General features: G+C 42.7%; 1 protein-coding gene across 3 annotated transcripts in view; it reads right to left on the bottom strand.

Annotated features, from left to right (window-relative positions):
* AFTPH (aftiphilin) overlaps nucleotides 1-17,385 on the bottom strand; it is a 64,213-nt gene that overhangs the window by 31,889 nt on the left and 14,939 nt on the right. For all 3 annotated transcript variants that reach the window (XR_013996491.1, XM_081100734.1, XM_081100733.1), the window contains exon 2: nucleotides 1,870-3,827. Coding sequence is in view for 2 of the 3 variants with exons in the window: in XM_081100734.1 (XP_080956860.1) it covers nucleotides 1,870-3,795 (1,926 nt within the window). In the remaining variant the exon portion in view is untranslated. The remainder of the gene's footprint in view (nucleotides 1-1,869; nucleotides 3,828-17,385) is intronic.

Here is a 17,385-nt window from a genome sequence, read left to right on the forward strand (position 1 = left end):
CTTTTGTGTAACTCATTCAGAAAAAAAAAAAAAAAAAAAAGCCTAAAGGACTGAGCCAAATAAATCTCAGAAAGTCTTAATGCATCTTGCCACATATACACAGTTAATTTTTAAAAAATAGATCATATTAAAAATTTTGGTGTTTCAGATTTTTTCACTCATTTTAAAATTTACTGTCATGTCATTTTATCTGCACAAAAGTCCTTTGAAGTAGATATTACAGATAACTGAGTCCAGGGGTAACTTGTCTTAAATCATAAAGCTTATAAGAGGCTGAGTCAAGATTCAAACTCAGATCCATAAGATTCCATAAGGTCCATCCATATACTTCATTATCTCCTATATTCAGTAATCAAATTATACATATATAACTTCGATCAACTTGTATGATGCAAAAATTTCCTTTTTAAAGTGGTCATACTTTAAAAAATTCATTATCTGATGATGTTAAATGTTCTAACATCATAAATTAAAGATCACCCCATACCAGTGTCACCTTACACTCTAGTAAGATGAAACTAATTACGAAACGGATTAGGTCAAAACCAACAAGTCTTTGCTTTGCATTGTACAATTAATTCACTCCTTGTTTACAACTGCAAGCTTCTGCCTCAAAAATAAATTCCTCATCAGATATAAAACATTAGCCAAACCATGTAATAACTGAATTAGCAAATTTAGCTATTAAGACCCTCAAAGTCAAATGAAAAGTGATAGCTGTGTACACCAACTGGTAATACCATAATTTTGACAATATCTTGAAGTATTAAAGATGTTAAAACAATGATGTATAACCATTTCAATTAACATTCAGACTTTGGAAATATTTCCAATTAAAAATGGTTTGCTTAGCAAAAGATAACTAGAGAAGTAGAATTTATAGATTCTGATTTTATTCTCAGGAACTTAAACTAAGCTTGAGGACCAAGTGTTACATATATCAATTGTCAGTATAAAGCAGTTATTTTCAAGTGTTCTCTTCCACACCCCTGGGGTTGAGGAAAGGTAAAATGTAGCCGGAGGAACAATTTGGGTATCAAGCTGCACCTCTAGGGGCTACTTTAGATGAAAATAAATCTTAATGAATCTTCTCTGAAAAAGACTACACCAGAAGATAATAAAGTACAGGGGGGTAAAAAATATTCTCCCTGATGTCCTTACTCAACAAGAAGAGTGGCCGTAAATGTACATTTTCAAGAAATTATAAGCAAATAAATATAGCCATAATAAGTCAACCATGGTTGTCTCTTACTAGATCTAAACCTTACTCTCTCACCCTTACCCCAGGTCTTTTAGTACCTGTTAAATACAAGGCCCAAATCTGTTTCTTTCAAATTCTTTTTCTATACTTCAAGTCCCTATAGCCTTCAGCATAGGGTGAGATTTCAAATTCTGCTTGCTTTCTCCTGCTATCAAAACTATACTTTAATCTCCTAGGTCTTTCTTTGATAGACAAATGAAAAGACATTGTTTTCTGAAACTTAAGAAAGTCTTCTAAATCTCAGTTTAACCTTCTTTTAAAACCACTGTAAAAGTAAACACTGAAGGATTCACTAGAATTAGCTAATTAATGAATTTTTACATTTTTGATGAATGTAACAATATTTACATTAATCAAAAAACCAAGTTGATGAATTTCTTTAAATATTAAAACCCCTTGAGATAAAGAAAATTTTTACTAAGCATTATTGTAGTACTATTTCAAGTTTACCAAAGGCTTGTAAAAAATGTAAATAACCTACAAATCAGGCAAGCATTATGTATCATAAAGACTCCTTAACAGATAATCAATTTAAAAATATTTTTTGAAAAGTTAAATTAAGAAGCCTCCATAGTTTGTCATATAAAATAGAGAAAATTAGTAAATACCTGAACTGAAGTGGCTGTTTCCTGTACATAGCCACCAGCAACTGCTCCGTTGGAAGTTGCTAAAGGGACACTGTGCGTTTTGAGGGTTTCTGGGGTATCAGTCTTTTCATCTGTCCTATGTGACTGCCAGGCTTCCTTCCGATGATGAGATTCAGCAGCTTGCTCATCTCCAAAAGCAGCCCAAGAGCAACTATCTTTCTGTCCATCCTCAAAAGCATTCCAATCTACAACTTGGCTAGGACCAGCTGAACTGAAGTCCGCAAAATCATCAGAGTCTTGAAAAGCACTGCAGTCATCTTGAATATTTGGCACAGAATTAAAATCTCCAAACTCACCTTCTTGCCCAATTTTTAGTTCTGAAACAGGTTCAGTTCCTGTAGACTTTCTTTCCAACTTACCTTCCTCTGAAAAACTATCAGAATTTTGTTTTCGGTCTGCCTCGGTAAATATAATTTCCTCTTGGCAAGAAACAGCATTTGTATCCCCAAATTCTCCAAAGTCATCACCTGGTTCACTAATATGTGGAAAGTGCTCTGAGGACTCTTGAAAAGTGACATCACTCATTGAATCTTGAGTACCGGTAACAAAAGGTGGAGTTGTGCCACTGGCTGTGCCAAAGTCACCAAAATCATCTTCATTAGTATCGTTGCAAGTCACAAAGTCGTTACTACTATCCCCATTTTTTACACTTATAGGATCGCCCAAAACATTTTCTTCTGTAGGATCAATGCTGGGGCTTTGGTAATCAGTAAACTTTCTACTTTCTTCTTTGGAAGAACTAACTTCATCATCAGCATCAAAAGTTTTAACAGAATCCATGCATAGGCCAGTACATTTGGAAGTAAATAAATCAAGTTTTTCCTCAGTTTTACATTGTTCTCTCCTATTGGCTTCCGAATTATCAGCTGAGTCAACCGAAGTCCAAGCCTTTGATTGTACACTTGAATTTAAAAATTCATCCTGTTGTAATGTTGGAAGGCCTTGTGTTTTAGTACTGAGACCTCTGTTACTCTTCCTGCTTGTTTCTGAAAGGCAAATCTGATCTTCTCTTTCAATGTGTTCTTTATTATCAAAGTTTCTACCCAAAGACACTTCTTTTATAGAATTTAGTTCATTAGCTCTATTAATTTTATTGTTTTCCTGAATGGTTAGTGCTTCTCTATCATTTAAAACTGCACATCCCATTTCTTCTAGTTGTATCCTTTCCTTTTCGGGAAATGTGGCAAAATCTGAAAATTCCTCAGCAGGACTATGTGCACAGTCTAAATTATACTCAGTACCATGAGTGCTAAGAGGCTTTCTTCCTTTTGAATCCACTACAGTGTCCAGATCATCTGTTCCCTGAGGATTTACAGTTTCCAATACTGCAAACCCATTTGTTAGAATCTCCAGACAAGGAGGCTTTTCACCATTGCAGCTCTGTAAATGCTTGTTTTGATGAACAACATTCATACCAGTTCTAAAATCTCTCGGAGAGAAACTTTCAGGTGTTCCAACATTCTGTCTCTGCTCCATTATTTTATTTAAATTTCCTGGACTTTCTATGCCATCGATGGAAGTATCTAAAGTTTCAGATGGAATTACTTCTTTGCTGGTGGTAGAGAGCAAAACATTAGACTGTCCTTTCACAGGAGAAGAAAGTTCAGCAGTGATATCCTTATCATTACCATTTTCAATGGACTTGAAGCTTGTAAGGCTATCTACATTTTCTGAGAAATCATGAATTGGCATAAAGTGGTTTGAAGGTACAAACTCTTCCTTGGGACGAGTACAATCTGGTGTTTCAAATTCAACAAACCCTACACTGGAAGGGCTAACTTCTGAAAACCCTCCAAATTCCCCAAATTCATCCTCATCCTCATCCTCAGCTCCATTGTCCAGTGGTGGTGGGGATGAAGAGTACATCTGAATGACGTCTGGCTCCATTGTTCACTTGCTTTCAAATAATTAATTTATAACTGAAAAAAAAGAAAAGATTTTTTGAGGATAAGATCTTTCAAAATTCTCTAAGCTACTTCAAAACAATGCAAATTTACAGTGCTCTTTTTTGTATATTTTAAACTATTTTCCTCTTAGGTGAGATTACTTTTCACCAATATAATAATATGCCAAAAAATTTTCTCTCTTCTAGTGTATGTTTCTAAGGACATTGGTAGTACATTACTAAATTTGGGGATTCCAACAAATTTCAAATAAACACAGCAGTGTATCTAAAAAATTCTCTTTGAGGGCACCTGCTTGTTCTCTTAAGCCCTCTTTCCAGTTTACTCAGGGCTTGCCTTATGAATTTGTATGAACTCTTTATAAATAAAAGATATGAACATTTTATCTCTAATAATTATTACAAATATTTCCTCACTTTGCTTTTCAACTTTATACCCAAGTTGATTCTTTTCTTTTGACTTATTATACTTAATTTTTTTAGAGTAGTTTTAGGTTCATAGCAAAAGCACAGAAGATACCGAGATTTCCCATATATCTCCCTGCCCTCATTCATTCATAGCCTCATCTATTAAGAACATCTTCCACCACAGTGATATATCTGTTACAACTGATGAGCCTACATCAACATATCATTAATACCCTAAGTCCAGAGTTTATATTAGAGTTTACTCTTGGTGTTATGCATTCCTTGGGTTTGGACAAATGTATAAAGACATGTGTCCCCCATTATAGAATTATACAGAGTAATTTCATTGCCCTAAAAATCCTGTGTTCTACCTGTTTATCTTTCCCCCTCCCCTGTCCCTGGAAATCACTGATCTTTTTACTATCTCTATAGTTTTTGCCTTTTCCAGAATGTCATACAGTTGGAATCATACAGTATGTATGTAGCCTGTACATAGTACTGTATGACTGGCTTCTTTCACTTTGTAATATGCATCTAAGGTTCCTCCATGTTTTTTCATGGTTTGATAGCTCATTTCATTTTAGCACTGAATAATATTCCAGTGCCTATATGTACCACAATTTAATTTTTTATAATTTTCAATTCTGAAATCATTTAGGATGCACAAGAAGTTGAAAATTATAGTTATCATGTATATTCCACTCAGTTTCCCCCCAATAATATGGTAATTAATGATAGCACCTGATTAAACTATCTTGTTTAGTTTTTTTCCCTTTGTGTTTTGTGTGTGTGTGTGTGTGTGTGTGTGTGTGATAAATATCCTAAATACCTAGGTATTTAGGATATTTATCACATATATAGATTAGATTTGAGTAATCATCACTACAATTTGGATAAGAACTGTTGCAAAAATAGTTTAATATTCATCATATAGTTCATTATATAGCTACTAGAAACCCGGTGCACAAAAATTTGTGCACTCCGGGGGGAGGGGGGCGGTCCCTCAGCCCGGCCTATGCCCTCTTGCAGTCTGCGACCCTTCGGGAGATAACGACCTGCTGGCTTAGGCCTGCTTCCTGGTGGCAGAGGGCAGGCCCAATCCCTAGGTGCAGCCCCTGGTCTGGCTCAGAGCAGGGCCGATTGGGGAGTTGGGGCGCTGCCCCCTGTCATGCACAGAGCAGGGCGGATTGGGAGGTTGCGATGCCACCCTCAGTCACGCTCAGGGTAGGGCTGATTGGGGGGTTGGGGCACTGCCCCGTCACACTAAAGGCAGGGTCAATGGGGAGGTTGCGGCGCTACCCCGTCACGCACAAAGCAGGGCCTATCAGGGGGTTGGGGCACTGCCCCCTGTCAAGGACAGAGGAGGGCCCATCAGGGGGTTGGGGAGCTCCCCCCTATCATGCACAGAGCAGGGCCAATCAGGTGGTTGAGGAGCTCCCTGCTGTCACTCACTGAGTAGGGCCGATAGGGGAGTTGGGGCACCGCCCCCTGTCACACACAGAGCAGGGCCAGTGGGGTGGGGGTTGGGGCGCCGCCACTCTCACACTCAGGGCAGGGCCGATGGGGAGGTTATGGCTCTACTCCGTCACACACAGAGCAGGGCCACACACAGAGCAGGGCCAATCAGGGGGTTGGGGTGCTGCCCAATGTCACACACAGAGCAGGGCCGATCAGGGGGTTGGGGCGCCGTACCGTCACACACAGAGCTGCAGGACGATCAGGGGGTTGGGGACCTCCCCCCATCAGGCACAGAGCAGGGCTGATCAGGGGGTTGGGGAGCCTTCCCCTGTCACGAACAGAGCAGGGCCAATAGGGAGGTTGTGGCCCCGCCCCCTGTCACACACAGAGCCGCAGGGCGATCAGGGGTTTGGGCGCTGCCCCGTCACACTGATCTCGGTGCTGGGAGGCCTCTCGGCTCCGCTGATCCGAGTGCTGGGAGGCATATTACCCTTTTACTATATACGATAGAGGCCTGGTGCACAGGTTAGGGCCGGCTGGTTTGCCCTGAAGGGTGTCCTGGATCAGGGTGGGGGTCCCCACTGGGGTGCCTGGCGAGCCTGGGTGAGGGGATGATGGCTGTTTGCAGCTGGTCACACACCCTTCAGGGTGGGGGTCCCCACTGGGGTGCCTGGCCAGTCTGGGTGAGGGGCTGAGGGCTGTTTTCAGGCTGGCGAGTGACTGAAGCTCCCAACCGCTCCTGTTTTTCCTTTTATTTTATTTTTTTAATTCTGGGCCAGCTTTAGCTTTGAGGCTTGGCTCCAGCTTTAGGCCTCCGCTGCTGAAAGCAGGTTTCTGGCCTTTGTTTACCTTATGTATTTGAAACAATGTTGCGATCCTGCTGGCTGAAGCCCGGAGGACTAAAGCAGGTTTCTGGGGTTTTGTTTAGCTTCTATATTTGTCACATAGTTGCTTAGAGTTGCAGCTCAGAGGCCTGCAGCGGCAGGCGGGGAACATTGGAGTCCTCCATCACTGAAGCAAACAAGCCTCATGTTCGCTTTAAGCTGCCTGGCTGCCGGCCGCCATCTTGGCTGGCAGTTAATTTGCATATCGCCCAGATTAGCCAATGGGAAGGGTAGTGGTCGTAGGCTAATTACCATGTTTCTCTTTTATTAGATAGGACTAGAGGCCCGGTGCACAAAAATTTGTGCACTCGGGGTGGAGGAGGGGGTCCCTCAGCCCGGCCTGTGCCCTCTCGTAGTCTGGACCCCTTGGGAGATAACGACCTGCTGGCTTAGGCCTGCTCCCGGGTGGCAGAGGGCAGGCCCAATCCCTAGGTGCAGCCCCTGGTTGGGCTCAAAGCAGGGCCAATTGGGGAGTTGGGGCGCCACCCCCTGTCATGCACAGAGCCGGGCGGATTGGGAGGTTTCAATGCCACCCTCAGTCACGCTCAGGGTAGGGCTGATTGGGGGGTTGGGGCACCGCCCCCTGTCACACTCAAGGCAGAGTTGATGGGGAGGTTGTGGCGCCACCCCCTGCTATGCACAGAGCAGGACCGATCAGGGGGTTGGGGAGCTCCCCCCCCGTCACGCACAGAGCAGGGCCCCTCAGGGGGTTGGGGAGCTCCCCCCTGTCACGCACAGAGCAGGATCGATCAAGGGGTTGGGGAGCTCCCCCCTGTCACGCACAGAGCAGGGTCGATCAAAGGGTTGGGGAGCTCCCCCCCCGTCACGCACACAGCAGGGCCCATCAGGGGGTTGGGGAGCTCCCCCCACCCCGTCACACACAGAGCAGGGCCCATCAGGGGGTTGGGGAGCTCCCCCCTGTCACGCACAGAGCAGGGCCCATCAGAGGGTTGGGGAGCTCCCCCCTGTCACGCACAGAGCAGGGCCGATCAGGGGGTTGGGGCGCCTTCCCCTGTAATGAACAGAGCAGGGCGGATAGGGAGGTTGTGGCCCCACCCCCTGTCACACACACAGCCCCAGGGCGATCAGGGGTTTGGGCGCTGCCCCCGTCACCTGATCCCGGTGCCTGGAGGCCTCGCGGCTCCGCTGATCCTGGTGCTGGGAGGCATATTACCCTTTTACTATATAGAATAGAGGCCTGGTGCACGGGTGGGGGCCAGCTGGTTTGCCCTGAAGGGTGTCCTGGATCAGTCAGGGTGGGGGGTCCCCACTGGGGTGCCTGGCCAGTCTGGGTGAGGGGCTGAGGGCTGTTTTCAGGCTGGGACTGAAGCTCCCAACTGCTCCTTTCTTTCTTTTCTTTTCTTTTTTTTTTTTATTCTGGGCCAGCTTTAGCTCTGAGGCTCCAGCTCTTAGGCCTCTGCTCCTGAAAGCAGGTATCTGGTTTGTTTTGGTTCTCGAAACTCTGTATCAACTCCAGCTCTGAGATCCCAGCTTGCTGAAAGCTGGTTTCTGGAGTTTTGTTTAGTGTCTGTATTTGTTACAATGTTTGAAACTGCAGGCTCAGAGGCCTGCAGCGGCAGGCAGGGAACGTTGGTTTCCTCCGTCACTGAAGCAAGCAAGCCTCATGTCAGTTTCAAGCTGCCTGGCTGCTGGCCGCCATCTTGGCTGACAGTTAATTTGCATATTTCCCGGATTAGCCAATGGGAAGGGTAGCGGTCGTACACCAATTACCACGTTTCTCTTTTATTAGTGTAGATACCATAGTTCTGTTTCTCCATTCACTCCATGTAGGACATTTTGGTTGTTTCCTGTATTTTACAATTACAACTAAAAATGCTATGAACATTTATGTACAGATTGTTCTGAGAATATGAGTTTTCATTTCTCTAACTTAAGTACCCAGGAATGTGAATGCTGGGATACAGTGTTTAACTTTATAAGAAACTGCAACGCGGCCGATTTGGCTCAGTGGTTGAGCACTGACCTATGAACCAGGAGGTCATGGTTCAATTCCCAGTCTGGGCACATGCCTGGGTTGCAGGCACAATTCCCAGTGGGGGGTTGTTCAGGAGGCAGCTGATCAATGATTATCTCTGATGATTCTCTCTCTCTCTCTCTCTCTCTCTCTCTCTCTCTCTCTCTCTCCCCCCCCCCTTCCATCTGAAATCAATAAAAATATATTAAGAAAAAAAAAACTGCCAAACTGCTTTCCCAAATTACTTTTTTTAAAAAAATATATTTTATTGATTTTTTACAGAGAGGAAGGGAGAGGGGTAGAGAGTTAGAAACACCGATGAGCTGCCTCCCGCACACTCCCTACTGGGGATGTGCCCGCAACCAAGGTACATGCCCTTGACTGGAATTGCACCTGGGATCCTTAAGTCCGCAGGCTGACACTTTATCCACTGAGCCAAACTGGTCAGGGCCCAAATTAATTTTTAAGGGGTCAAACCAATTGATCTTCTCATTAATAATTTTCTTAATTACATTATTATCCTATCTAATAAAAGAGAAACATGGTAATTGGCATACGACCGCTACCCTTCCTACTGGCTAATCAGTGCAATATGCAAATTAACTGCCAGCCAAGATGGCGGCCGGCAGCCAGGCAGCTTGAAACTAACATGAGGCTTGCTTGCTTCAGTGACGGAGGACTCCAACGTTCCCCGCCTGCCGCTGCAGGCCTCTGAGCTGCAACTCTAAGCAACTATGTGACAAATATAGAAGCTAAACAAAACCCCAGAAACCTGCTTTAGTCCTCCGGGCTTCAGCCAGCAGGATCGCAACATTGTAAGCAAAGGCCAGAAACCTACTTTCAGCAGCGGAGGCCTAAAGCTGGAGCCAAGCCTCAAAGCTAAAGCTGGCCCAGAATTAAAAAAAAAAAAAAAAAAGAAAAACAGGAGCGGTTGGGAGCTTCAGTCACTCGCCAGCCTGAAAACAGCCCTCAGCCCCTCACCCAGACTGGCCAGGCACCCCAGTGGGGACCCCCACCCTGAAGGGTGTGTGACCAGCTGCAAACAGCCATCATCCCCTCACCCAGGCTCGCCAGGCACCCCAGTGGGGACCCCCACCCTGATCCAGGACACCCTTCAGGGCAAACCAGCCGGCCCTGACCTGTGCACCAGGCCTCTATCGTATATAGTAAAAGGGTAATATGCCTCCCAGCACTGGGATCAGCGGAGCCGCGAGGCCTCCAGGCACTGGGATCAGCGTGACAGGGGGCAGCGCCCAAACCACCTGATCGTCCTGCAGCTGTGTGTGTGACAGGGGGCGGGGCCACAACCTCCCTATCCACCCTGCTCTGTTCGTTACAGGGGAAGGCGCCCCAACACCCTGATCAGCCCTGCTCTGTGCCTGATGGGGGGAGCTCCCCAACCCCCTGATCGCCCTGCGGCTCTGTGTGTGACAGGGTGCGGCGCCCCAACCCCCTGATCGGCCCTGCTCTGTGCGTGACAGGGGGCAGCGCCCCAACCCCCTGATTGGCCCTGCTCTGTGCGTGACAGGGTACAGAGCCCCAACTCCCCTGATGGGCCCTGCTCTGTGAGTGACAGGGGGCAGTGCCCCAACCCCCTGATTGGCCCTGCTCTGTGCGTGACAGTGGGTGGCGCTGCAACCTCCCCATCGACCCTGCCTTGAGTGTGACCGGGGACGGTGCCCCAAACTCCCAATCGGCCCAACCCTGAGTGTGACTGAGGGTTGCATCACAACCTCCCTATCGCCCTGCTCTGTGCATGACAGGGGGCGGAGCCCCAACTCCCCAATCGGCCCTGCTCTGAGGCCGACCAGGGGCTGCACCTAGGGATTGGGCCTGCCCTCTGCCACCCGGGAGCAGGCCTAAGCCAGCAGGTCGTTATCTCCCGAAGGTCCCAGACTGTAAGAGGGCACAGGCCGGGCTGAGGGACCGCCCCCCTCCCCCCGGAGTGCACAAATTTTTGTGCACCGGGCCTCTAGTTATTATATAAGATTAAGATTTAATAAATAGTATCACTTTTATTTTCTTCTGCTTTTAGAGTGTATTTTTAACATTTAATTCTTAATCCACCTAGAACTTAATTTAGTGTATGATCTAAAGCAAGTGTCTAAGTAAAAATCTTCCCTAAATAGCCAAGCAATTATCATAATCCCATTTATTGAATAATCCTTCCCATATCCTTTAGTTTATCCTGTCCTCTTTTTTTCTTATACATTTAATTTTTAAATTTATATCTAGTTTATCCTGTTCCTCTGTACTAAACAGTCAAAAGTGCCAGAGACAGGCTAATATTAAAAGCAAAGAGAGGATTAACAACCAAAGTCCTACAATAAAATTAGCCCATAAACAATGAATTGATACTTTCTGCAATTCATAGTTGTCAGTAAGGTACATGAGGAACATGTTTATTACAAAATTCAATCAGTTTTGCAGCTTAAAAGGAATCACTTTCTTTCAACTCTCAGAATAAAATTTTATATGATCTTCCGGTTTTAGGGAGAAGTTGCCTTAGAAACAACATTAATTTAAATTAGAGATGAAGAAAATGGGGCTAACTGATGATCAATGTTCTAAAGGTCATATAGCTGGTTCAAAACTAAGCTATTAGCTGTTAAAGTGTATATACATTTTTTTCTGGGACACCCTGTATAAAATAAACCCTGTTTTTTCTTCCTTGTTTAGAGTCCTGATAACTCCTTCCAATGTTTAGTGTACAGGGTAATTTGACTTCTAACAGTTTCCCTATAATTATGAAGTTCCTATTATTTAAAAATAGTCTCTGATTGTTAATGAGAGTGTGGAGAAATGGACACCTGGCACACACATACTGCTGGTGGGTGTGCAAATTGTTATAAAGCTTGCAGAAGGCAATCTGGCTATATTATACAAATTAAAAAAAAAAAAAGTAAAACAAAATGCTCCAAAGGGATTATTTATACAAATTATGTTATATTCTTACAATAGCATACTATGTAGCCATTAATGTCATGATTCTTTTTTTTTAAATTTAAAACATTTATAATGATAGGAACATGTCAAAAGAACACAAAAGCCAGCTTGAAGGGCTCCAACCAGTTAAATCAGGGACAATTGAGCATCAAAATAAAAATAATAACTGATTATAATCCACTGAATAAAATAATAAACTCAGTTCTCACAGATATAAACATGTAAGTGAATAAATGGAAAGTTAGATGAGGAACAGGATATGCATAGCTTCAAAATACCTCCCCACAACATACTTAATTACAAAGGAAAAAGTGTAACTTTATAGTGGTGAAGCCTGACACTTAATCAAGTGATCAAAGTGAACATCATTAGTAATAGGAAAATTAAAATCATGCATCAGTTGACAAATCCAATGGGAAGAACGTAGAATCACTTTGGAATATTCCTGCCAAAAATATATAACCTCAATTGAATCATGAGGAAACGTTAGACAACAAACTCAAATTGAGAGAGAGTCTACAAAACAATCTTCACAAATATCAATGTCATGAAAATTAAGGAAAAAGGGAAGAACTGTTCCAGATTGAAGATGACTAAAGAGATATGACAAGTAAATGCAGCATTTCACTCCCAACTGATTCCCTGTTTGTAAAGGTCATTATTGGGATGATTATGAAATTTGAATACAGTCCAAGGATTAGATAGCAGGAAAGTATAGATGTTAATTTCTTGATTTTGATGGTAGTATTATGGTTATGTAAGAGAATGTCCTTGATTGTAGGAAATACACATTAGAATATTTGGCAGAGACAGGACATTGGGTTGGGAAGTCTAAAATTATTTTGGGAAAATTATTTGTACTGAACTTGCAACTTTTTCTAAATCTGTGACCATTTCAAAATGAAAAAAAAAACCCACACTAATAACACTCAAGGAGATTTATGTATGTATTTAAATATGTATGTTTTACAATAAACGTGTTACTTATACAATAAAACCTTATTTAAAAAATTATGACAAAATATACATAATAAAATTTACTATATTAACCATTTTTAAGTGTATGATTCAATGGCATTAAGTACATACACACTGCTGTGCAATCTTTATTACCATCCATCTCTAGAACTTTTTTAATCTCTCCAAATATCAAAGTATCTTCTCTACCCATTAAACAATAACTCCCCTTTCCCTCCCCCTGCCCCGCCCCAGCTCCTGCAATCATCATTCTACTTTGTCTCTGAATCTGACTACCCTAGATACTACATAAAAGTAGAATCATATAGTATCTGTTCTTTTGTGACTGGCTTTATTGATTTATTGATTTTATATTTTTATTGATTTTATATTTTTATTGCTTTTTAGAGAGAGAGAGAGGAAGGGAGAGGGAGAAAGAGAAACATTGATGTGAGCGCAAAACATTGATCCTCTGCCTCCTGGACGCAACCCTACTGAAAATCAAGCCCATAACTGGGGCATGTGTCCTCACGGGGAATTGACTTGGGAGACCTTCTGGTGCATGAAACATGCTCAACTAACTGAGCCACACTGGCCAGGGTTATCATTTGTTGATGAATAGTTGGGTTGCTTACACCTTTGGCTATTATGAATAATGCTGCTATGAACATAGGTGTACAACATACCTTATTTTTTTTTAACTTTTTATTCTGAAATAATAATAGACTAATAGAAAGTTGTAAATATAGTAGTCCTGTGCATCCTTCATCCAGCTCCCCCTAATGGTGATATCTCATATAGCTCTAGTAAAATAGCAAAATTGGAAATTGATCTTGTTTACACATTACAGTTAATTAGACTACAGACCTTACTCAGTTCCTTAAAAACAATACAAAACAAAACCTTGCAATCTTTTGGGTTTGTGTATAGTTCTGATCAATGTATCCCATCTACAGATGTAACTACCACCACTACTCTTATTCCCACACCCCATCCCTGTCCTTGGGCAACCATTAATTTGTTCTTCATCTCCATAGTTTTGCCATTTCAAGAGTGTTATGTAAGTAGAATCATACAGTGTGTAACCTTTTGAAGTTAACTTTTTTTACTCAGTATAATGAATGCCCTTAAAGTCCATTTTGGTTGTTGCATGTATCAACAGGTCAATCATTTTTATTGTTGAACTAGAGGCCCAGTGCACGAATTCATGCACCAGTGGGGTCCCTCGGCCTGGCCCTGGGATCAGGCCAAAACCGGCTCTCTGACATCCCCTGAGGGGTCCCGGATTGCGAGAGGGTGCAGGCCAGGCCGAGGGACCAGCGACCCCACTGGTGCATGATAGGGACTGGAGAGGGACCGTGGGAGGGTTCCAGGGCATGTCTGGCCCGTCTTGCTCAGTCCAGATCAGTTGAACCCAAGCAGCATGCTAACCTACTGGTCGGAGCCTCTGCCCCCTGGTGGTCAGTGCACGTCCTAGTGACTGGTCAACCACTCAAATGTCTGCCCCCTGCTGGTCAGTGCACATCATAGCAAGCAGTTGAGTGGCCTTAGCATATCACTCTTTGATTGGTTGGACGGCCGACCAGTTGACCGGACACTTAGCATATTAGGCTTTTATTATATAGGATAGTATTCTACTGTACACATATACCAGTTTGTTCAACCATTCACCAACTGAAATACATATAGATTATTTCCAGTATTTTATTATTATAAATAGTATGCATACTACATTAATAATAACTATACTAACAGTATGTTTAACTAACCTATATAATAAAAGCCTAAGCAACAGTTATGACAGAAGGACCAGAATGACCGGTCGCTATGATGCATACTGACCACCAGGGGGCAGATGCTCAATGCAGGAGCTGCCCCCCCTGGTGGTCAGTGTGCTCCCACAGGGAGAGTGCCGCTCAGCCTGAAGCCAGGCTCACGGCTGGCGAGCTCAGTGGGAGCCTCTCCCACCTCCGTAGCAGTGCTAAGGAGCAATGAGCCCAGCGGTCAGGAGCAGTGAGCAGGTGGGCAGTAAGGAGCGAGGGGTCTCGGATTGTGAGAGGGCGCAGGCCGGGCTGAGGGATCCTCCCCACCCCACCACAAATTTCATGCACCGGGCCTCTAGTATATGATCCTACCAGACCTGAGTCCCTGAACCTAACTGTCCCCTATACCTGGGCTCCTGAGCATTAAAGAGAAAAAACCAACATGATATAGAAAAATGTTAGTTACATGCAAACAAGTGGTTAGAATAAGATGGAACTTGGAGACATTGTAGAAAATACAACGGTCTACCTTTCATCTACCTTTCATCTAGCGCCAATATTCCACCTTTGTGTGGAAATTACCAAAAAATTGGTATAGTGGTCTGGTATAATAAAGATATTAAGAGCATTTATATACAGGTTTTTATGTGAACATAGTCCTCATTTTTTTTCTGGGATGAATGCCCAAGAGTGTGATTACTGGGTCCTATGGTAGGTGTATGTTTAGTTTTGTAAAAAAAAACAAAAACCACATCAAAACATCCCCCAAAACCAACAACTGCCAAAGTATTTTTCAGAGTACTATACCATTTTACATTCCCATAACACTTTATTTCTTAAAGAAACATATCTGATCTTTGTTTTAGTGAAACCTGGCTGAGGTTAACCCATTGCTTTTTTTAAAAAAATAAATCTTTATTGTTCAGATTACAGTTGTTCCCCTTTTTCCCCCCATAGCTTTCCACCCAGTTCCTACCCCACCCTCTGCCCTTACCACCCCACTGTCCTCATCCATAGGTGTACGCTTTTTGTTGCTGGGTCATACACATGGAAAATGTAGCTATTTCCATCCGTGACGTGTCCCTGTGTTCGGCCACACAGGGGCCGTCGCAGCCTCACAGGGGCCATCTCAGCCTCACAGGCACAGTCTCAGCCTCCCAGGGACTGTCTCAGCCTCACAGGGGCCATCACAGCCTCACAGGGACCGTAACCCATTGCTTTTCCTAAAATGTTTTGTTGTTTAAAAAATGGAATATTTTATTGGTTTAAGAGTGGTTCTCAACCTTCCTAATGCCGCGACCCTTTAATACAGTTCCTCATGTTGTGGTGACCCCCAATTTCATTGTTACAAATTGAACATAATTAAAGCATAGTGATTAATCGCAATAACAATATGTAATTATATATGTGTTTTCTGATGGTCTTAGGCGACCCCTGTGAAAGGGTCGTTCGACCCCCAGGTTGAGAACCGCTGGTTTAAGGCCTATTTCAAACTTACATATTAAGGCAAATACAAGGATCTGTATCAAGGACTTTGTAACCATACCAACAACACAGAGAGCAGTTTTTCTTCCTGTCACACCTTGGCAAAGTATGCTCCCTTTTTCTCCTTCTAGGTCTAACAGGCTATATCAGACTACCAGACTATGATCATTTCCTTACTCCTCAAACCTGTGTCAACCATTGAGAGAAGAACTTGGGCACACATTCTCCTTTAGCAGGCCTTGGCTCTGGCCCAACTCACCCTTCAGAAACCTATGAGTGCCACTCCCAAGTTTCAGCCAAGAATGCCAACCAGCCAGTGTGGAAGAGGTCTAAAACTTTCCAGAAAATTCTTCTGTGTCCAGGCCAATTCACTAATATTTGTTTACTGAAGTATTATTTAGTAATGGTTAATTGAAGTATTATTTGTATAATGAATTTACCTATTAAGCCTGACTTAGACAAATCCACATTTTTAACATAGAAAATATGGATTTTAAGTAGTTATTTCTACTTAACAGGAAAAAGAAAAAGGGATAGATGAGTTATCTACTGTGCCTGGCACATAGCAACCTCAAGAAATGTTTCTTCATCCTTCTTACTTCGCACCACAAGGGGTCCCAATCAGCTATCTATTTTCTTTACAACCTGAACAAAGTCACATGTGTGTGTGCATGCACATAGAGGGGTGTATGTTGAACTTGCTATTTCTATGTCTGCTTATTCCGAGACCTACTAGAAGGGAGTAAACAAGTAATGGGAGTATCCAAAAAATATTCAGGCCATAGTATACATAAATAATAGACATGAGGTTCTCATGATTGAGTAGTAAGTGAGGTATCTTAAAGGTAGTTAGAACATGAAGATAGAGAATTTGGGCAGATCTCTACTCTGAAGATTTGTCCATGGAAAAATCACATTTCAGAGAGAGAACTGTGGACAATATAGACTTTTCAACGAACGGTGCTAGATCAACTGGTTACTTATAGGGAGTCGAATGCTGACTGAAAGAGGACAAAAAAGAGTCTGCTAGATGTCCATATTATTTCTTGATCTGGGTAATAGTTACACAGGCACAAACATTTGTAAAAATTCACCCCATTGTACACTTAAAAGATTTGTGCATTTTGCTATATGTATGTTAGACATCAATAAAAAACAAAAATTGTTTCTCAGAAAGCCAACATACTTAGATTAACAGCAGCTACATTACAAGTAAATGAACATATGACCATAGTTACAAATATACCATTCTATTTTTTTTTAATTTTACTTATTTATACTTTGCCTTATTCTGGGATTTAAGGCAATATATGTATGACTCAAGTGGATAGTAGTATAGTATGGGGAAAAGATCTTGGAGTTGGAGTAAAATGGATCCTAGGTTCAGATTCCAATTTCCTCATTTACTAATAACTATGAGTTTGCTTTCTCTGAGCTTCAGTTTCCTATCTATAAAAAAGGTCTAGCAGTTCCTACCTTTCAATGCTGTTATGAGAATTACAGAAAATAGACTTTCAGTACCTGGTACATTCTGTACACTCAGTAAATTATCAACTATCATCACATTTTAACTTTCACCAAGTCTGTGGCTCATATCATAATCTACCCTTAACAAAATCTAAGCCAATGTTTGCTTAGTTAGCACAAACATTCACATGACTTTGCATATATTTTAAAAAGGTCACTAAAAAAGTAATT

Source organism: Myotis nattereri (assembly GCF_964212035.1).
Source record: "Myotis nattereri genome assembly, chromosome: 10".
NCBI classification, from domain to species: Eukaryota; Metazoa; Chordata; class Mammalia; order Chiroptera; family Vespertilionidae; genus Myotis; species Myotis nattereri.